Source organism: Epinephelus lanceolatus, chromosome 21 (assembly GCF_041903045.1).
Source record: "Epinephelus lanceolatus isolate andai-2023 chromosome 21, ASM4190304v1, whole genome shotgun sequence".
NCBI lineage: Eukaryota > Metazoa > Chordata > Actinopteri > Perciformes > Serranidae > Epinephelus > Epinephelus lanceolatus.
Window position 1 is genome coordinate 31,659,453 of NC_135754.1, and position 23,284 is coordinate 31,682,736.

Sequence of the window (23,284 nt, forward strand, 5' to 3'; positions counted from 1 at the left end):
AGACAAAAAAGAACTACAAAACGGGGCCAAACAACCAAAAAAAACCACAAAATTACTAGTGACAAAAAGAAAAAACTACAAAAGGGTCAAACAACCAAAAAGAGACACATTACCTAAAAGAGGCACAAAATGAGTACAAGGACACGCAAAATGACCCAAAAACCCTGCAAAATGACTGCAACGTCACAAAAAACAACAAAAAGGGGCCAAACAACCAATAAAAAGATGCAAAATTACCTCAAAGAGACACAAAATGAATACAAAGAGATGCAACATGGCCGACAAGACACAAAATTACCTCAGAAACATAAAATGACTACAAAGAGACACAAAACAACACAAAATAACTGCAGAGACAAAAAAAATACTACAAAACGGGGCCAAATAACTAAAAATAGAGACACAAAATTACCTCAAACAGACACAAAAAAACCCCACAAAATTACTAGAGACAAAAAAAAAACCACTACAAAAGGGGTCAAACAACCAAAGAGAGACACAAAATTACCTAAGAGACACAAAATGAGTACAAGGACATGCAAAATGACTCAAAAACCCCACAAAATGACTGCACCAAGACAAAAAAATAACAACAAAAAGGGGCCAAACAACAAAAAAAAGGACAAAAAAATTACCTCAGGGAGACAAAATGACTACGAAGAGGCACAAAACAACACAAAATAACTGCAGAGACAAAAAATACTACAAAAAGGGGGCAAATAACTAAAAAAAAACCCACAAAATTACCTCAGAGACACAAAATGATGACAAAAAGATGCAAAACGACACCAAAGAAATTCAAAATAACTGCAGAGAGACAAAAAGTAACTACAAAACGGGGCCAAACATCCAAAAATAAATTAAAAAATACACAAAATTACCTCAAAGACACAAAACGACTCAAAAAAGAAACAAAACAACCCAAGAGAAAGACATGACATGATTGCAAAGAGACAAAAAGGACTAAAAAGAGACACAAAAAGATGCAAAATGGTGTCTGTGTCTTGCCTCTATGCAGGTGAGGTGGTGGGACCTTTTGCATATGTGTCTCATTATGTGCCCATGACTGACCAAATCACTTGAAAAGTCCTTTGGTTTACGGACGACATAAGGCGGGCAGTGTTTCAGAGAGGATCCATAAACATACTTTGTGTTTTCCACATCTCCTTGTATTGATTACTGGTGCCAGGTATGGCCTCTCACTGCCCACTTCAAAGAAACAGCAGGAGAACAGGATGTCCTCTCTTCTAATGACTCTCTTTCTGACTAACACAGCTTCTCTAGTTTCTCTGAATTAAGATACAACCGATGATTCATTTCACTACAGGCTTCTCAGCAGTCTGTCGTCATTTGATTAACCTGAATGGGAGAGATATGCAGACTGAGGGGAGGGTGAACGTGTAGTGTGTGCACCTAACCTGCAGGGGGAGCCACACCGCAGAGAGCTGCTGCTGCTGCTGCTGAAACAGGACACCTTTATCAGCCAAGGCCACACTGGGCCCCACCTGTCCTACAAGTGCACACACACACTGGCTGTTATCAGAAAACACACACAGGATTCCCTGGAGCTGTATCATCCCCACAGACAGGAACACACACGGAACATGATGCGACTGGACCATCCATTCAGTACAGCTGCAGGCAGACAGTACAGCAAAACATCTCCATCGCTGTGTTGTGGCTCTGCACGTCTGCACGTCTGCACACTGGCCCTGATATTATCATTCACGTTTCACACACAGTTCAAGACATTTCAGAGACAGAAAAAAGGAAACACATTTAGCAAATTTCTAATTTATTCATCCTACAGGATATGAAAAAAGAAAGAGAGAGAGTATAACAGGAGTGTCACAGTAGCTACTGCACAATAATAGGATGACAGCAAACTGTACATGAAGTCCACTATTAATACACTCAGCTGAGTCGAGCCAGGATTGGTGGTCCTGGTCTCTGTGGTGTTCCTCTTCTGGAAGCATTTAATCTCAAAATAAAAAGTCCCCCTGGTGTTGCGTTGTGGGATTTCTTTGGGATGTCTGGTTGGAAAAGAGGATCAACGACAGCCGAGCAAAAGGTCCGGAGCTAATTATACCGAGCAATATTGTTAACAGGGAGAAAAATCTGGATAAAACTAGTCGTATTTACAATACAGAAAGAGTAATGTTACAGCTGTTGGGGAGGGATTTTCCCCAGGAGCACTCCGACATGATAGTATTAAGTCCCCTGAAAGGCCCATTGCATGTTTAAATGGCAACAAATGTCACCTGTGACTACTTTAAACGCGGCGTCACCTCAAATGCTCTTAGAAATGATATTGGCTCTCTCCCAATAAGAAAAGGCTTTGAACAAACCAAAAGGCAACGACAACTGCAGGAGCGGCGTCTTCTGGACCAGACATTGAGGTGCACCCTGTGTAGCCTTGGATGGCTAAATCTTAAAAATTTTGCCTGTGAGGTAAAAGTATGAGGGCTCCCAGACAGAGTGTGTGTGATTCCAGCACTGTTTCAGAAGAATTTCACCCCCTTTCCGTCGTCCATGGTGATGAGCTCTGCTTTGCCGTCTGTTTGTAAAGCCTGCAACGAGCGCACCAGCATCCACTCTTCTAAACCATGGAACTCTGCAGAGACAAAGTACAGTTAATGTCACGGGGTGTAATGAGTGCAGCGACTGCAGGAAACAGTCGATGAGAGGCCGAGGCTGGGCCTGGTTAACTTGTTTGACACGCCAACGAAGATTCGCCGAGATCCAAAAATACGTCAAATAAATCTTTAAGTGAAAAGGAATCAACTTGGCCTGATTTTATTTTCACAAATCATTGAATATATTGTAAAATATTGTAATGTTCATAGTTTTCCCTTGTTACTTTTAAAATTATTATTATTATTTCATTTTTTATTTTGCTCTGTAACAAACATGAACATCTGATGTACGCGTACATTTTAGGTTTGATGTTAAATGCCAATAAAAAGTAAATTACACACACAAAAAAGAAAAGGAATCAACTTATAACTTGCACAAACTTGTAATTAAGATAATCGCAGTGAACAAAGAAAAGTGCGGTCCAAAAATGATGATGATTCTGAAACAGATTAGGAGTGTCACTGCCCAAACCCATGTAACCCAACTCTCCTAATAACTGCAATCACAAAAATTATAAATAATATCCAAAAACACTAGCAAACAAAAACAAAAAATACAAACTATAAACCAACCCAAAACTTAATAATCTGACAAGATTCAGTCCTTTCTAAATTAGTTCACGACTCCCACAATAAGAAAAACAAATTAGAGGACGAAAGGACGAAACCAGGACGCAACTGGATCGTGGAGAACTGCACACAGTGGAATTTTTCTCTCTGGACTCCCTTTGAGTCAAGATGGTGGCAAAAATAACAAATAAAGGGGGTTTATTCATCTCACATTGTGTCTAATGTGTGTGGATCGTAACACATCTGGTATGGAATTAATTTGCAGATGCTTCAATTCCAAATGAAACTCCTCCATAGATGTCAGTTTCTGTTTTTCAATGTCGCATGAACATCACAACCTATTCCCTATAAAAGACTCACAAAATCTCACAAAAACAGTGAGCCCAACACAAAACCCTTATCTATTTTGTGACCCTCTTGTCACTAAGATATCTCAACCACTGTACCCGGACGGTACTATTACCGTACAATGGTGCCAGTTCAGAGATAACAGTGAGTCCACAGCTGATAAAAGGTAATGTTTCGATATGTTCAATGAAAGGCTGTCAGGCATCCTATCTGTTTTTCAGGACATATATGATCTTCTCTAGAGGCATACAAATCATCATTTCTGATATCCACTTTGATATAAAGAAGGAGGAATCTGACTTCCAGGTGATGCGATACTCTTCCTAGAAACAGCATGAGCTACAGTACAGGCCAAAAGTTTGGACACACCTTCTCATTCATTGCGTTTTCTTTATTTTCATGACTATTTACATTGTAGATTCTCACTGAAGGCATCAAAACTATGAATGAACACATGTGGAGTTATGTACTTAACAAAAAAAGGTGAAATAACTGAAAACATGTTTTATATTCTAGTTTCTTCAAAATAGCCACCCTTTGCTCTGATTACTGCTTTGCACACTCTTGGCATTCTCTCCATGAGCTTCAAGAGGTAGTCACCTGAAATGGTTTCCACTTCACAGGTGTGCCTTATCAGGGTTAATTAGTGGAATTTCTTGCTTTATCAATGGGGTTGGGACCATCAGTTGTGTTGTGCAGAAGTCAGGTTAATACACAGCCGACAGCCCTATTGGACAACTGTTAAAATTCATATTATGGCAAGAACCAATCAGCTAACTAAAGAAAAACGAGTGGCCATCATTACTTTAAGAAATGAAGGTCAGTCAGTCCGGAAAATTGCAAAAACTTTAAATGTGTCCCCAAGTGGAGTCGCAAAAACCATCAAGCGCTACAACGAAACTGGCACACATGAGGACCGACCCAGGAAAGGAAGACCAAGAGTCACCTCTGCTTCTGAGGATAAGTTCATCCGAGTCACCAGCCTCAGAAATGGCAAGTTAACAGCAGCTCAGATCAGAGACCAGATGAATGCCACACAGAGTTCTAGCAGCAGACCCATCTCTAGAACAACTGTTAAGAGGATACTGCGCGAATCAGGCCTTCATGGTCAAATAGCTGCTAGGAAACCACTGCTAAGGAGAGGCAACAAGCAGAAGAGATTTGTTTGGGCCAAGAAACACAAGGAATGGACATTAGACCAGTGGAAATCTGTGCTTTGGTCTGATGAGTCCAAATTTGAGATCTTTGGTTCCAACCGCGGTGTCTTTGTGAGACGCAGAAAAGGTGAACGGATGGATTCCACATGCCTGGTTCCCACTGTGAAGCATGGAGGAGGAGGTGTGATGGTGTGGGGGTGTTTTGCTGGTGACACTGTTGGGGATTTATTCAAAATTGAAGGCACACTGATCCAGCATGGCTAACACAGCATCCTGCAGCGACATGCCATCCCATCCGGTTTGCGTTTAGTTGGACGATCATTTATTTTTCAACAGGACAATGACCCCAAACACACCTCCAGGCTGTGTAAGGGCTATTTGACCAAGAAGGAGAGTGATGGAGCGCTGCGGCAGATGACCTGGCCTCCACAGTCACCGGACCTGAACCCAATCCAGATGGTTTGGGGTGAGCTGGACCGCAGAGTGAAGGCAAAGGGGCCAACAAGTGCTAAACACCTCTGGGAACTCCTTCAAGACTGCTGGAAAACCATTTCAGGTGACTACCTCTTGAAGCTCATGGAGAGAATGCCAAGAGTGTGCAAAGCAGTAATCAGAGCAAAGGGTGGCTATTTTGAAGAAACTAGAATATAAAACATGTTTTCAGTTATTTCACCTTTTTTTTGTTAAGTACATAACTCCACATGTGTTCATTCATAGTTTTGATGCCTTCAGTGAGAATCTACAATGTAAATAGTCATGAAAATAAAGAAAATGCATTGAATGAGAAGGTGTGTCCAAACTTTTGGCCTGTACTGTATGTCGATAAATTTCCTGGAGCTTTGATTTAGTTTCAAATTTATAACATTTCCTAGGAGAAGAAGTCCTGGATCTAACATAACTGGTGTGTCCATAATCTTAGTGAGCCACGACAAAGGCCAAAATGTCTCCTGCAACAAAAGATAAGGCTTGTTGCATTGGAAATCCTGCAGCGCCGACCAGCTGGTTAAGAGGAGTGAGGAGTCAGCAGTCAGTGACATTATTGAACAATCATAAAAACAGTCTCTGTCCTCGAGCTGAGAGAGAGGCACCTGTCATTAAAACAGATTTTTCAAACGTGGTGAATCACGGCAACCACGAGAGGTCCTTGAGCACACAGTCAGAAATGTGCACACAAGATATGAGGCTGATTGGTCCAGTAGTTTGTGAGATTCGATCACACACAGAGGGTGAAATAAAACATTCATTCATTCATGAAAAGTGAGTAAATCTGTGTGTAGATTTGCACATAAAAGCCTACTCTACTAAAAACCTACTCCGGATTCAGGAACGCCGCGGGAAACTCAGATTTGATCGTAAACACGTGTGTATGATCATGAATGCCAATCCATCGTAAAGTGACAGCCGCTCCTGGTAATCAGCAATTAGCATAAATCCCCGCCGATGAATAGCCAATGACCACCATATAAGGAGGTGTAGGTGCATCCAGTCGACCTGTCAGTCATGGCGCAAACAAAGAAAGAGAGAGAAAGAAAAAAGAATTTTTCCAAAGCGGAGATCAAAATAATTTTGGGTGAAGTGGACTTAAGAAAAACATTTTATTTTCTTCAGTTAGTAGTGGTGTGACAGGGACGGGCAAAGTGAAGGCCTGGAGGGAGGTAACAGATGCTGTTAATGTTGTCTCCGTAGTACAAAGAACCATGTCAGAGGTGAAGCGTAAATGGTTTGATATGAAACTGGAGGCAAAGCAACACAATAGCACACACACAAAAAATACAGCAGTCACCAAACAAACAGAAAATTCATTTGTGGGTTTTTGAATGAAGTGGGAACGGGAAACCAGAGATGTTTTGTGCGTAATGGATAAACTCTAAATCAGTGATGGCTGTCGGAATGTAGAGCTATTTAACATTTATTTTAACAAATGATACGGATAACATATAGCCTACAGCAGTTTGTATGCATCGTCTTCAAATGATTTGAATCTTAATAGCCTAAAGCTCTGGTTTATACAACGTAAATTAAACATTTTCAAATCAGATTTATTCATTCAAATGATCAAAAAGCCACAAAAAAACAAAACAAAACAAAAACACGTGTTGCCTTACGGATATTTTTATTATCATCATTCAACATGTAGAAAGAACGTGTAATCTATTGAGTCGATTTACATAGATAATTCACAATCATGAACCTAACCTGGATCTTAAACCTAATTGCCAACTAATTTAACTAAATGTGTTATATTTTTAATATTTTGTCATGTTTAGATTACGTGTTTCAAAGGCATCTGTGTATTGTGTACATAACAGAGCGCAATACGAATTAAAATTGTAATTTCCAATAGTGAAAAGCAATATTTATGTGCTTTACTAAATTTACACAAGCACTACGAGTGGTCAGGAGCAGGAGTAGATTTTGTTAGTAGCTACGAAAAGATCGGAGCTACTAAAATATTGATGAATGCGGACATGCATGTAAATTTCTGTCTGCGAACAGTTTACACACAAATTCGTTCTGCTCACATTTCATGAATGAGACCCATTGTGTGTACTATAATTAATAATTAGCAATAGCGATATATCCATTTTTTCTCCCACTATATTGGATATTCTGCCGCAATCCGATATGCTAATATATAACAACTTATTTGGCTGACAACCAATACCGATGTATCCATTTTTTCCCCACCTAGTTTTAGTGATCAGTGGTCTCTTCTGTAGTAAAATTAACATCATATCATACATGCATGCTCTTATTATGATGGCCAATCACCAGACAGAGACATGAAATAAAATACTTTTCAATCTATGTAATATTTATTCATTGCACAAAATGAGAAAAAGCATGTTGGCCGATTCTGATTCTCATTTTTAAGCCGACATTGGCCGATACTGATGTCATCTTACCTTCACCTTCTGTGTCATCGCCGTTGGACAGCTCGTAAAGTGTAAACACAGAGTTGACCATCCCGTTTTTGGAAACCTGAAATGTTAGATAACAGAATAATGATCACTCTAATATCAGAATTAATAACATGTGTTCTCCTCTGACAGCTGAGGATAGACTCCAGGATCTGAGAAAAGGTTTGATTTGGGGCAAAAAAGGGTAAGACTGAGACGAGATCTGGAACACATGGTTATTAATGGAGCTTTTGGTAACGTTTTGACAAACTTGAAGTCGTCATCAGACATTAAGAACATTTGGTCTGCTCACGATAAATGATCCAGCTGGGACTTCTATCAAAGCTCTGACTGTTGGAGCACAAAACTGGCTACATCCTGTATTTTTCTTACTGTCAATAAATTCCACGAAAAGACAAAAACAAACACTTCAGTTCATCTCCAAACACTTCCTGACTTTCTCAGCCTTTCCGCAAAAGGTTTTTGAAAATGGTGTAAACTTATTAAGACTTAATAAGGCTACATTGTAAATGACATGGTTTCTTGTCTATATTTTGAAGAAATTCGGTACACTCTCACTCGCGCATCAAGTTTTCTAAAAATTGGGGGACCTTTAATTGAATACATCAAAAGGATGAGGAGTCAAGCCGACTAACACATCAGACTACGTCCTTGCATTGGACTGTACACTGTGCTTCTATCTACCAGGACACTATGTCTCCGTTGGACCTTCCCTAACCACTCATGGATGCTAACTCTCTGCCTCAACTGTCCCGTGGGCACATTACGAACTGGCGGATAATTGTACTAGGTTTTTTTTCTAGCTGGCAATATGTTTTCATTTATCTTATAATTTATTGTTGTCATATTTTTCTTTTATTGCTGTCCCGTATTTCTTATGTCCTTGTTTGTGTATTGTTAAAGTGTTAAAAACTCAGAAATAAAATCTATTTTTTAAAAAAAGACGGCTAAGTTGTGTTAGTTTCTATTTCAGTTCCTCTTTGATTGGAATTATTTGAGCATTTATTTATTTACTTAAAGGTCCAGGGTGTAGGATTTAGGGGGATGTATCGGCAGAAATGGCTTATAATATAATAAGTGAGTTTTCTGTAGTTTTTAATCACCTGAAAATAAGAATTGTTGTGTTTTTGTTAGCTTAGACTGAGTCGTTTATATTTGCACAGGGAGCAGGTCCTCGTCTACGGAGATCGGCATGTTGCACTGCCATAGTTCTACAGTGGCCCAAAACTAACAAACTGAACACTGGTACCAGATAGGGACGTGCACGTTTTCCCGTCGTCTCTGTAATTAGCAGCCCCCCTCAGTGAAGACAGCACAGATTTTTTTTTTTTTTAACGTGAAACTGCAACTGCTGAAACTTTATTCACCGTTTTTTACTGGTTTAAATTACCGTGTCTGTTTGTTTTTGAGAGGGAGAGATCTCTGTGGATAATTCAGCCCCTGCTAAAAACCTCATGGACGTCTAGATCTCAAGTTTCAGAGAAAAAGAAGAGCACACATTAACAGGTGCCTGGCTAGCAACCCTTCTAAGACATTGGTCCTACACTGCAATTATCTAAGAGGCTTTAACAACACATCACAATAAAATTGTTGAACATCCTGCTCTGACAGCAGCAAATTACACTGTTTTCAAATGTTCTCTCTCTTATTTATTGCTTTCAGAGAACATTTTCTTCTTTCCATTCCTCCTTCATCAGCCTCACACGTGTATAAAAATGTTCAGTTTCACAGACAGTACAGCATGTGTCTGAAGTTCGATGACTCACCCACTGGTATATTAGCTTGCCCCATTCCTCTGGTCGTCTCCACATGACTAAACACCGAGACTTGTTTTTGTCCAACCATTCGAGGTTCCCTGGGGTCAGACAATACAATGATTAAAAAGTGTTTATTGCTGCTGAAATTAATTAACATAAGAAGATAAGAATTCTTAATCTCACCAGTGTGCAGACATCTAGACAGAACAAAATTTACCTTTTTTCCTCAATTCCTCAAACACAACTTGAATCGCTTCCATTGATAGTTTTCCTGGAACGCAGTTAAGGGCGAACAAAAAGCAACAAATGTACAGTCTATTCCCTGGTGCTAGTTTGAATTTCTTGCTCTCAGCACGTACATGTGCAAAATAAAGCTGAGGTGCAACACTTTAACATACAAACGCCTGTTACATTCAAGCCCCTGCCAAACAAGTTCACAGAATGCTGATTAAGCCTATCACTGCCAAAGAAAACTCTCAAGCTTTCCCACAGACTACCCCGCGCCTGTGCACCTGAAGTGATACCTTTTACATCAACCAGCCAGGGCTAAAGGGGGCAGGAAGGGGGGAGAGACCATAGCGATGGGGCAGCAGTGTGTGAGTATGGCAGAAAATCCTAATAAGTGTCCAAGAAAAGTTTCTGGAGTGGATACTCCAGATCAAAAGGAAACTCTGTGGGGCGCCCACTAGCTCACCTGGTAGAGCAGGTGCCCCACGTACAAAGGCTGTGTCCTTGCTGCAGCAGCCAAGGGTTCAATTCTATTCCATGACCCTTTGCTGCATGTCATCCCCGTCTCTCTCCCCATTTCACGCTGTATCTGTCCTATCAAATAAAGGCAAAAAGGCCCCAAAAACATCTTAGCGAGAGAGCACATCTTGATGTGGGGGAGATGCTGCGAGTTCACCTGCAGGCACACGTTACAAGCACGCATCAACAGCGTATGTCCAATTCATCTCAATGCCAGGGGTCGACGACAAAAGAAAATGCTCAACTTTCTTGGAGAGCACGCTGCCGATTCAGCATTTCAGCCCCAACAAAGTCAGCCACAATGGAGACGGTTTGTTTTTCAAAACCGGAGGTGTTGTCTGTTTGTATTCTACACATTCTTCCTTCTTGTTCAAATCTGATGACTACATTACCCACAATGCAACATTGCTGCCAACAGTTTGGTCAGAGATCCGTGTGTTGTGCTAGCAGCAGCTATCGTAGCCTTGAGCCTCTAACATCAAGAAGAGATGAGGATCGGACAGGTAAGCTCACTTTTTTTTAAACTCTACACCAACAGATATTTTTCATTTTTTCAAGTGGCATCACTTGAGGCAATTTATCATACTTTATGCAGCTGCCTTTAGAGCCCAAAAAGGCTTTATACAACTATTTTCACCCCTTTAAGTTCCCCTTTAACCCTTTAACTAACAACGTGTATCACTTACTAACCCCTTGTGAGCCTGAATGCAGCCTGAGATCCTCCAGCAGAAGTCTGTTGGTAATTCATAGGTCAAGGCTAAAAAAAACCCACAGAGGAGTCCAAGCCTTGAGAGTCATGGCACCACAACTCTGGAATGACCTGCTGGAGGAGATCAGGGGGGCTGGCTCTGTATCTTCTCTCAAATCTCTTTTAAACACACTTTTTCGGAATTGATTGTGTAATGTGTGGTTAAACGCTGGTGGACTGTTAGGATACGTTCTATCTTCTTGTTGTTGAACACGGGGCTTTCCTGAGTCTCCATGACGTCCAGGGTGTAGAGCTTGTGATGCCGGCAGTAGGACAGAGCCAGGGAACACCATGCCGCCAGCTGTTTCTGTCTCGTGTCAACATTGGGCTGTAGCCTGTCCACAGAGAGATGAGTGAAAGGTGTCATCACGAGGCGAACAACAAGTCGGCGACAATGGAAACACCAGATAAGATTCACCTGACATTCAGCCCAGCTTTCTGGCACATGCATATGACGATATGTACCAACAGATGATTTCCTGAGACAATAGATATCAGAGATTTTGCTGCAGCTACCATTGTTGTATCTCAAGTTGTATTAGACGTTTGTGGGCACACCAATAAGCAGATGATTTTGATTTTTTTAGGCATTTGCTTCACTGGATTAGCCATTCTCATTTATCTATTTTATCTATAAACACTTTCTCAGCTGAATTTCTCTAACATTTACTCTTGCTGTCCGCATACTTTTGTGGTCTTAATGTTGATATCTTCTTATTGTACGGCATACAGTGATATATCTGGCAATACTGTGCTTCCAATTTTGAGTTTGAAACAGTTTGAAGAGGCCTTTTCTTGTTTCAACACATCAATTCCCCACGCAAGGAGTCTAGTACATAAAGAAAAGCCCCTTGAGGTAAATTTGTGATATTGAGCAACATAAATAAAATCGAATTGACTTCCCAGTTTGCTGAGGAAGAACCTGTCTGGCCTGCACAAAGCCCTGAACTTTACCCCATTCAACACCTTTGGGATTAACTGGAATACCAACTACGAGCCAGACCTCATCACACAACGCTAATAACCTTAATAATGCTCTTGTGGCTGAATGGGAATCTGAATCTGGTGGGAGGCCTTGCCAGAAGAGTGGATGAGATTAACACCCATAGTTTAGGAATGACACACACATGAGTAGTGATTTTTAACCCTGGCCACCAGTGTAACAAGTGAACAGTCTCTGTGTTGTACACTCCTATTTGTCTACTGGTAGCAGTAGTCTCTGCAATGCAAAGCACACAGTTAGAAATCTGTATCTTTGTTATATTCTCAGTTCCAGATGATTCCAATATCTCTGCTCACTTAGAGAGGGACACTGCCTTTTCCACCCTATTAATGAGATGCTCAATTCTAGTTAAATGGAAGGATGTAACTCCTCCATCACACAGTCAATGCATCAAAGATGGAAGTGTTATCTCCATCAAGAGATTTTCCAAACGTTACCCTATCTCTACATAGATAGGGTGAGGAGCTCGGACATCCGGAGGGAGCTCCGAGTAGAGCTGCTGCTACTTTGCATTGAAAGGGGTCATTTGAGGTGGTTCAGGCATCTGATCAGGATGCCTCCTGGGCGCCTCCCATTAGAGGTGTTCCGGGCACGTCCAACTGGTAGGAGGACCCGAGGCAGACCCAGATCACACTGGAGGGATTACATATCTCATCTAGCCTGGGAACACCTCAGGGTCCCCCAGGAGGAGCTGGGAAGCATTGCTTTGCTCAGTCTGCTGCCTCCACAACTAGCAGTTAAAAATGGATGGATGGAACCGATAAATAAACTGTGTGAAGTCTATCTGACCTGGAACTACGAAAACATACTACTACAGGTGGTCTGTCCTATATGAACTTAAAAACACTTGGATGCAGGTGGGTTTTTTTTCATTTGTTTGTTTTCTATCTTGTTTTGTGACCTGTCTGTTTCTGTTTCTTTTCCTTCCATTTCCCTCTGTATTTTTGCAAATATTTGTAAATATATGCAAATATTTTAGCTTCAGCTGTAGCTTTCAGTTGCACAATGCCACCTTTGTTAATTAGAATAAACTGTAAGTTTGCAGCAGCTCCTTTTACTATACAGTTCATCTGAAATATATTATTCCAAATATGTTATAGATTATAGCAGTATTTAATAATGTAGTGACTTTTTTTTTTTTTTTTTTAGCTTTATGTTTTTGAGTGTGTGTATACATATTAGATAGTTTTGTACTTGGAGTCCCATGTGGGATGGGCCAGATGTTTGACTAACTAACTAACTAACAAAGGTGGCATTGTGCAACTGAGATTATCAATCCAAAATCTGACTGGTAAAAAAATCTGTCTTTTCACTTCCAAGGTTTTAATGCAGGACTTTTACCTGTAGTGCAGTATCTTCATAGTATTGGTACAAGTACTTTCACTTAAGCAAAGGGTCTGACTACTGACTACCACTGTCAGCACTGTATTAATGTTTTGGTAGCTGACAGCTGAAGCAGTGTTATGCTATCAAAACAGCTATCTTAAGCTAACAGCTAAACTCGTTCCTTAGACATGCACACACCGGCGTTATATCACCAGACTTTGCTGTTTTTCAATGTTCATTGGCAGTCGAGCCTCGAAGAGTCAACAAGCGGAGCTAGTTTTGGAGCTGTTACATAAACTTTGGAAAGCCAGTAGGTGAAGAATAAATCCACTTCCCTAGCAGTTTGTGTCGTTTAGCCATGTAGCCGCCGGCTAACGTGATGTTAGCTCGCAAATCAACACATTTCGATTCAATAACACGTAAACTATGAAGGCTGACGAGCAGAGTTGATAAATGTTTCAAACGTGGTTCATAAAAAGTTGACTTACGTGAAAAACGGTGGAAAATTATACTGCCAGGGCCACTCAAAACTCATTGCAGTTGATGCGGTGTTCACAGCTGACAGCTTCCGGAAGCGCGTCCCACCTCTCAAATGGTTCCGACTAGCTACACACATTCACAGTTTACAATTAAACTGTATAAATCATAAATCATGAAATAAATATGAACACGAATATATATATATATATATATATATATATATATATATATATATATATATATATATATATATATATATATATATATATATATATAAATCAATTAGCTGTAGAAGATATATGTATGAATATATAATTTGGAAATACCATCTATGTGTATTTATAAGAGAATACAAAATAAATAATAAATAATAATGTAATAGAAGTAGTTAATATTATTCATATTAATTACCAACCACTGTTTAAAAACATATATTCATCAAGCATAGCAAAGACAAACAAAGGCAAATACATATATATTTTAATCGGTGGTGAATGGGTGTATACAACGTAAGCACAAAAAGATCTGATTATGTTCATTTTAAGTGCATATAGCAGAGCACAAAGTAGTAATATGCCTTCTCCACTATGAAAAAATACTCCCCAACAGTTTATAAAGTAGTTAAAAATAGCTCCACCTTGATAAAGCTGCAACATTTAAAGCCAGTTTACACATAAAGGCATCAGTAATGGTGAAAAAACACACATTAAAAAATATTCTGAGAGGTAATTCTGCATAAAAAGTACATTTATCTCTGTACTTGGATAGATAGTTGTAAATTTCTCCTTTGTTTATATTGTTACAGACACATTTTCATGACACTTTTGACAGGAATAAATGAACAGCTGTATTTTTTTTTTACAAAGTTATTTTTATTATGGAATAACTTGTGCATTTTCAACAGCTTTCAGCATAAATATGCCTTCTATTTCTATTTACAGGTCATAAATCTCCTCTAGAATCCACTTTTCTCTTTCATGGTCAGACTGATTTTACTGCCAAAAAAAATTATCCCTAGTTTATATTTCTATGGTGTTATTACACAGTTTCTTCAAGTACAGCATGACTGAAAAAAAATGGCATTTTATTCGGTGGAAAATAATCTATAGGTTGCACAAGTCGTCTATGTCACCATCTATTTCACAGCAAGATGTTGGTATTAATATTTCTTTTTATACATTTCTATATTACAATAAAATTCATGGGTAAAAATGACACAATATTAGAATACAGTCTCAGTTATTGCCATATGTGATACACTGTAATTTCAAAGTCAGAACAATATTTAAATGTCACTCCACTTTTCTAAAACAAAGATGGAAGCAATCGATGATGATTCCTTTAAGAGAGCGTTAATGCGTCCAGGTTTGACTTGGGTTCTATTATCACCGCGATTTCAATTAGCTAAAAATAAAAATAAACAATTAAAATCTCCAGAAAGTGACGTGTGAGCTTAAGACAGTTAGAATCTCATGGAGCAATCTGTTACAGCCCTTCTTCCACCCAAAAAAATAAGCTCAGTAGCTCCCAGACGGGAAATCAAACCACACCTGTTTACACCTGTGTGGCCACAATACTGCCAAATAAAGTCCTAACAGTGTCAGCCTCCTATGGAGTAAATCTGGACAAAACAGTGGTTAAACATGCTTCAAATATTCTTAGCAAAGACCATTTGAAGATCCCTTTTATCTAATTTATTTTACGTGGTTAAACCTCAAATATTCTGAGCAAAGAAAAATTGAAGAGCCCTTCAACATATGTTACAAGAGGATTTTGATTTTAGATGTTGCACTGAAGCTGTTTGTGTGCATGCAAAACTGTAAATCTAGCACTTCAAATAACTTGAGCACATTGAGATGTTTGCCCAGGGTCCGCACTGGAGGCTTGCGACTGCTTTAGCTGGAGAAGATTCGCTCGTATTCGTTCAGGACGAACTCCACGATCTGGTTCTGAAAGACCATGTGCATGGCGATGTTCGATGCCTCCATCTCAGGCCGAAGCAGAGTCGGGCCGAATACAATTGCCACATTCTGCACAGTCATGCGATTGTCCCCTCCATACTCTATGACCCTGTCAGAGAAATCCAAAAATGGGAGGGAGGTGTGAGAAGGGCTAATTTCCCCATTATATTCGTAAAACAACATCTACCCGAAAGGTAATTTTCTTTTAATCTTGTGTGCAAAAGTTATTTTCTTGTGGGAACAACTAATAATCTTGTGGGAATAAGTTATTATCACCTGGGAATCAGTTATTATTTTGTAGGAACATGCGACTGTCTTGCGGGAACAAGTTATTATCTTGTGGGAACATGTTACTATCTTATGGGAACAAGTTATTATTCTGTGGGAATCAGTTATTATCTTGTGGGAACAAGTTACTATCTTCTGGGAATAAGTTATTAGTTTGTAGGAACAAGATATTTTCTTGTGGAAACATGTTACTGTCTTGTGGAAACAAGCTATCATCTTGTGGGAACATGTTACTATCTTGTGGGAACAAGTTATCTTCTGGGAATAAGTTATTATCTTGTAGGAACATGAGATTATCTTGTGAGAACAAGTCACTATCTTGTGGGAACAAGTTATTACCTTGTGGGAACATGTTACTGTCTTGTGGAAACAAGCTATTGTCTTGTGGGAATCAGTTATTATCGTAGGAACATGTTATTACCTTGTGGGAGCAAGTTACTGTCTTGTGGGAACATGTTACTATCTTGTGGGAACAAGTTATGATCATAAGGGAATCATTTATTATCTTGTGGGAACAAGTAACTACCTTGTGGGAACAAGTTATTATCTTCTGGGATAAATTATTATCTTGTAGGAACATGAGATTATCTTGTGAGAACAAGTCACTATCTTGTGGGAACAAGTTATTATCTCGTGAGAGCCAATTATTATCTTGTGGGAACAACTTACTATCTTCTGTCTTGTAGTAACAAGTAATTATCTCATGGGAACATGTTACTGTCTTGTGGGAACATGTTACTCTCTTGTGGGAACAAATTATTATCTCTTGGGAACATGTTACTTATTATCTTGTGGGAAGTGACTACCTTGTGTGCTCAAGATAATAATGAGCACACAAGATAATAACTTGTGGGCGTAAAAGGTAGTATCTTGTGTAAGATAAAAACTGTTCCCAAAAGATAATAATTGTGCTCACAGTATAGTAACATGTCTGCAAAAGATAAAAGTTATATTCTTGTGTGCACAAGATAATTTTCTTATTCCCACAAGATAACTAACTTGTGTGCACAAAATAAAAAAATATCACCTTTCAGGACTTAAGGGGTTGTGTTTAGAAGAGTTTGATGGAAACAGACAGAGTGTAAAATTTAAAAAATGATTTTTTAAAAATATACCTGCGTAAATGCCCAAAAAGGAGTTTCATGGTATCATGATTTGGAAGAGGAAGTGATCTGACCAGCTCATACATGCAAGACATTTTTGCATTGTAATCAGGAATTCCTAGAAAAACAGGACAAAAGTTATAAATCAGTTATAAACATAATGAACATCAACCAATCTCCATCTGCATCATTAACATGGATTTAAATATCTGACCGAATACACAAAGTTTTTCTGGATGTTCAAATCAAATGTACGCATTTAGTGATCTGCTTACTGATGGCTGTGATGAAATTATTAAAGTGGCTGTATGGGAAAAGCGGCTCAGGAAGCTCTCGGAAAAACAACTTCAGCGCTCCAGTGATGACATGAACGTCCTCCCACTGGCCGTCCTCCAGGTCCAGTTCCTCTGTTTAAACACAACAGATGCACAGTTAATTAAAGCACAGCAGGGGGCACTGCAGACTGCAGTCAGATACTGCAGTGGCTCCATCCATACACTATGAATCCTCCACTTCGTCTGCATGTGGAGCCACTGACTGAATGACTGAGTTAAACACAGGTCAGCTTTACCATGATCTGCTTTGAAGCGTAGTTTCTGAATGATGGCGAGGTTGCCGCTCACTCTGTAGAGCCCATCGATGTCCAAACCTGTAAATCGACACATCAGCAGTAAGTCAATGTTTACACTGCAAACAGAAAGAGACTTAAGTATCACTCAGGCAGTGACATAAACAAGCTGTGTTACCTCTCTTTTCTACTGCTCTGATACATTTCTCCACAAAACTAGGAACAGTGGTCCTCTCCTGTGCACACAGTGTGGCCAGATGGCAACCAAACACATTGTCTACAGGGAGGAAGAACATTATTATTATCATTAGTAGTGGTAGCAGTTGTCGTAGTAATAGCAGTAGTGATTGTAGAAAACAGTTGTCGCACATTCTGACTCCATATGCATTTATTTTATTAATTTAATTATTAATTTTTAGATTAGTAAAATGAAATAAAAAAATAAAATAATGTAAGATATTACATCAGTTAATCTATTTATTATATTTCATTAAATAAACAAATGCATATTTATTTTATTATACATATTATACACGTATATTCAATTTATTTTAGTAATTTTCAGATTAGTAAAATGAAATAAAATTAAAAAAATCATTTATTACATCAATTAATCTATTTATTATATTTCATTAAATAAACAAATGCATATTTATTTTATTATACATATTATACATGTATATTCAATTTATTTTAGTAATTTTCAGATTAGTAAAATGAAATAAAATTAAAAAAATCATTTATTACATCAATTAATCTATTTATTATATTTCATTAAATAAAAGAAATGCATATTTATTTCATTATACATGTATATTTAATTTATTTTATTAATTTTCAGTTGAACAAATAATTAAAATAATAAAATTAAACAACTTTCAGATATTTCATGAATCAATTTATTCATTATATTCAGTGAGTATTTTTAAAAGTATACCTCACAACAGCGTACAACATGAATATGAGCAATAGTACAATTTCACTGCAAAAACACAAAATATGTACAATAAATATAATATATGTCAGCAATGATGCCGGATGAGGTGTCCATTATCACTGTCTAAAGGCGTGAACCGCCAACCATCTGACGCGCTCCAAGTCGGGTGTTAAAACTTACCAAAGACATAACTCGGTTTCCTTGGTAACAGCTAAGGGTTTACCTAATTCTTGGACCAACCATTTCTGCCACTTAAGGTTCTTATACAATGAAAACATTCACTACTCCAGTAAATAGGACGTACCTTAGATACCACCTAGCAACGAACGGGAGATATTCTAGTACGAATACTTTGGCTTAGCTGTTAGCCAGAAAGCTAACATTATGCTAGCAAGGCTCAAAGTCAATAACCCTGCATTTAGTTAACCAATAGTAAATATAATTTGACAGTATGTTTAACAACAAGATTGGTTAGCCACTTTTGTGTTGGGATCAGCTGCAGAATGACTTGGCAGAGATGGCTGCCATCTTGTTTTAACATATGCTGCGTCTCAAATCGCGTTCGTCTGTACTTACACTTAATATTTTGAGTGCCTAAGTGCGTTCACACTGAGAAGTATGGAAAAATGCAGTGCACTACGAGTACCCGGATGGTACACTCAAAACAGTCAAGAAGTTGAGTGTGGAACTATGGACACTTCTCGCCCTCAATGGTCGCCATCTTGGCTACATAGTGGAATGGTACCACTTTTCAAACTGGAAATGGCAGCTGAGGACTGTGCGACCGTGAACGTCGCTGCATTGTACAAATACATGTGTTTTTTGCACTAAGCACCACTAAACTGTTGTTGGGTATAAGCCAGCAGTATGTTTATTGGGTTAATTTAGCAGTCTGTAATGATTTGGTACCACGAACGATAACGCGAATGCTAATGCTAGTTTGCTAACTAGCTAATTTGTGGTCGTCATTTGCGGTTAGTGCGCAGCAGCCGTGTTTGGTTTGAGACAACACTACCCTGTCGAAATTCGCGCATTACGCCAATGAGTACATAGTGCACATAGTATACTACATAGAAGTGTACAAGGGAAGTATGTGATTTGAGACACACCTATAGATTATTGTATTGTCCTCTTACTACCACTAGATGGCATAAAAGAGTGTCCACAAACGAGGACAACAGGTCTAAGTAAGTAGAATGAGGTATAAGATCAAGCTAACCCAACACATGATGTCCTCAGGAGGATATACACAATAACAGAAAATATAGTGTTATCATATTCATAGGACTGTACAGACTGTTAGCTATCACTCCTCTTACAAATAAAAATAGCTACAGCAATTTCATATTAACATGCAAATCAGTCTTCAGTTAGGTGATTCGCTGATATGTCGGTTTAAATGTTCTGAACACGTTTGTGGTTGTTAAAGTCATGGTGAGTGAAGTTATTTGTGGCGTTTTATTCTGATACACCAAAACGGCGTCTTGGTTTCCTGCCGAGCTGAAGACTTGATCTCATCTTGCTGTATTCACTCTGGTATTGTTGCAGTGTTTCTTTGCTTTTATCTTATGAACTTTTACAGCAGTCTGTCTCACACGTATAGCACCAAGTTGTTATTGTGTTTTTAAATGTGTTTATATTTTAATGCTGTCTTTCCTCCTGTAGGACACATAAGTAAAATTCAAATGAAATGCGCACTGGAAATGCAAAATAGCTTGTTTAAATTCAAGTACAACCACAAACATGGGTGTTTCAAAGCCTGTTAGACTGAAACTCACTTTCCCATCAGCGTCTATTCAAATCAGCAACAGCCTGAACAGGACTACACTGTATTATATTTTTAAACATTACCTCTGATGTAGCCTTTCTCCTTCACCGACTGCAGCGTGGGGCGTTTCATGAGGAACTTCATCAGCTTGGTTCGAACCCTCTTCTGGTCTGTGTCTCCTGCAGAGCTGGATGAGTGCGTGACACTCGGCCTGGAGGCTGAAAAAAAACAAAAAAACAGATATTTAAATAATTGTAGCTCTCAATGGGGTCTGATATATCTAGCTGATGACATCATTCATGCCAATTTTTTTTCTGTTTTTTTTTTTTTAACTCACATCTTCGCCTGTCCATGCCGCCTCCAGACTTGTCGTCTCGCTCTGTGTTGGCGATCTTCTCATACAAGTCCCCGTCCTCCTCCTCTGAGTGATGGTCCTGGTACTCCTATTAAAAAATAAATAAAAAAATCTGTAAAAATCACCTTTAAATTTAAAGTGTGGTTTTCTTAAAATAACATAAAATTTTCAGTGCATTTTGTATATTTCCAATGCAAATCAACTTAAGTGTTTTCTACGATAAAATGTTATTACTTTTGATTGAAGTGTAACAATCTGCCTTTTTCTTTCTTGTTTCAGGAAACAGACACTATGATGACACTTCTGCTTTCTTCAAAGTGAATAAGCGTATTTAAACGGACTGTCAAACTACTCCTTTAAACAGCAGAGGTAGTTCAGAGGGAAATAACTCATTAAGCTGGAGATCATTTTGAAGTTTAATGTGGATAATTTTAACGCATCAATTATGGCAGGTGACAAAACTTACCAGTTGTCGTATGGTGTCGACTAAAACTTTGTGCCAGTCGGTGATGATGCTTTCTGTGTCGTACTGTATCAGAAACTCCGTGCCGTTCTTGCCTTTTAACTGGAGGAGAGATAATGAGGACGGTGATGGGAAAATAATAATTACATGAATCACAAATCACATTTAGATAATTTCCAGATGATTCCCTTTTACTCATTAGCTGGCAACATTTATTTATTTGAGAGGCTGAAGGGGCTCAGCTCTTTAAGGGTTAGCCTGGATTTTTTGAAGTGGGTGTGTATGAGGTACTTTTCCATAGTCAGTGTGTTTCCTACAGTAGATGGTGGTCAGCATACTCCAGTTTGGAGAAACAGGAAGCAGTGACAGATAAATGTACTTATATAATTCAGGTAGTACACTCAGAAATGAATGCAAACATCAGCATGATACAACCGTGCACCCAATACATTGTTCAAGATTTTTAAAGACTCTCTAAGTCCTCCTACTCTTGAAAAGTTTTTGTCACATACAGCAAACATCTCCTCATGATCCGCTAGCTACATGTCCTCTGAATATGCTGTGAAAAAGTCTGGTCTCTGTAGGCAGCCCAGGCTCTGCAAATGGCAACAAAAACATTTGGGTCCAGGCTGCACCAACCAGCCAGCACGAGACCAGCGAAAGCAAGCACACACACGTGAACGCAGCGCCCAGAGAGGCAGTTAGAGCTACAGGCTAGCCTGGAAATCCAGACCCAAATCTAGAAAGATTTCGGGTCTGGCTATGAGTAATGCAAATGGCCCAACTCGAGGGGTGGCACCAAGCATGCATTTGAAAATATCACTGCACACAATTGGATAACACTACAACCAATCAGAACAATACACAGGGTGACGTATCCAGAGTGCTACCAGCGGAGCTAACTGGTAGATTAGACTCTTGCCGTATCCGGTCAGCAAAACAGCAAAAACGTCCTTCTTGCAAAGGAAAGATTCGAGCGCCGTCTTCTGTTCCTCTTTTAGAGAAAAAGCCAAGTCTAACTCGTTCATTGTAGCGGCCAACGCCATTTCAAACAACTGGTGTTCATCCGTAGCCATCTTGCAATGTTTACTCACTGAATCCGGACTTCGTCGTCGCAGCGCTGTCGTCATGTTTACCTCGCCTTTGGCCCGCCTATATCAGATACACCGATGTGATTGGTACAGCTCGGCTCCAACAGCATGGATAATGAGCATCATTACTGATTGCCAGAGTGACTCGCTGAGCAAATTCAAATTGTGCTCTCGTGAAAACTCTGGATTTCCAGGGTAGCTACAGGCTACAATGAGGCTAAAAACAGAGTTCAAATGACGTTTTTCCAAACAACTTTTTATGTCGGGGCTTCAGGACACTTGGATCACTACGGACGAGCAGTATGGAGATATTTTGTGGTTTCAATAATGTGTTTTTGGACGTTTGAATCTGGGGCGCCGTCAGCCTCCATTAGGTGGAGTTGTGCTGCTACCCCGTCTCCCCTTGGATCTCCGCAAGTGTTATGAGGACTCTAAAACTTCGAGCTAGCTCCATTGTGTTTGATAACATTGTTGAACGTAAACAGAAGTAATGCCCAACGGTGCTTAGCGTGCCTTTAAGTTGTGTGCACTGCTATTTTTCACCACTATAAACTATAAAGCAATCCACTGTCCCACTCACGGCTCTGTCCTTTTAAATCTTAACATCGCTCACACTGGCTGCCAATCAGGGCTTAAAAAAAATCCAAACTCTCCCTTTAAATGGGGCAAAGACAGCTAAAAAACAAACTCAAAGCACACGTGTTATTTGCTCAAGATAAAATCACACACTGCATTATCAGCTGACACACACCTCTAAAACATTCTTTTTGCTGGATTTGTCCTTTGAGGCCCAGCCAATCGTTGCTCCGCGCAGGTCCACTGTGACCTCCGGAACAATCTGATTGGTCTTGTTCTGCATGGAGAAAAAAAAACAAAAACACATACAGCTGTTTACGAAACTGACGGTGCTGCATTCCAAGAAACTAGCTGAGACTGTCCCCGACAGCTTACGACCTGAGGGCTTGTCTGCGCTGTCACTCCTCATAGAGGTGACAGCGCAGCGTGTTAGGTTTCATTTGTGTCTTTAGGGAGAAAACATGACACCAAAGTGCAGACT

General features: G+C 39.3%; 2 protein-coding genes across 3 annotated transcripts in view; both read right to left on the minus strand.

The window, feature by feature from the left end:
* Positions 1-1,778: 1,778 nt before the first annotated feature.
* Positions 1,779-13,800, minus strand: vps25 (vacuolar protein sorting 25 homolog). The gene is made up of 6 exons (XM_033610889.2): positions 13,702-13,800; positions 11,074-11,219; positions 9,607-9,660; positions 9,399-9,487; positions 7,618-7,693; positions 1,779-2,614 (listed from the first exon to the last, which is right to left on the minus strand). The coding sequence occupies exons 1-6, from the start codon at positions 13,746-13,748 to the stop codon at positions 2,502-2,504; spliced, it is 525 nt and encodes a 174-aa protein (XP_033466780.2). The 5' UTR covers positions 13,749-13,800; the 3' UTR covers positions 1,779-2,501.
* A 743-nt stretch (positions 13,801-14,543) lies between these two features.
* arhgap27 (Rho GTPase activating protein 27) overlaps positions 14,544-23,284 on the minus strand; it is a 46,110-nt gene continuing 37,369 nt past the window's right edge. For both annotated transcript variants that reach the window (XM_033612200.2, XM_078163718.1), the window contains 9 exons: positions 22,979-23,080; positions 21,140-21,238; positions 20,656-20,761; positions 20,402-20,536; positions 17,792-17,890; positions 17,617-17,694; positions 17,321-17,452; positions 17,058-17,163; positions 14,544-15,763 (listed from right to left, as the gene is read on the minus strand). In XM_033612200.2, coding sequence (XP_033468091.1) covers positions 15,589-15,763; positions 17,058-17,163; positions 17,321-17,452; positions 17,617-17,694; positions 17,792-17,890; positions 20,402-20,536; positions 20,656-20,761; positions 21,140-21,238; positions 22,979-23,080 — 1,032 coding nt within the window. In that variant the 3' untranslated portion in view covers positions 14,544-15,588. The remainder of the gene's footprint in view (positions 15,764-17,057; positions 17,164-17,320; positions 17,453-17,616; positions 17,695-17,791; positions 17,891-20,401; positions 20,537-20,655; positions 20,762-21,139; positions 21,239-22,978; positions 23,081-23,284) is intronic.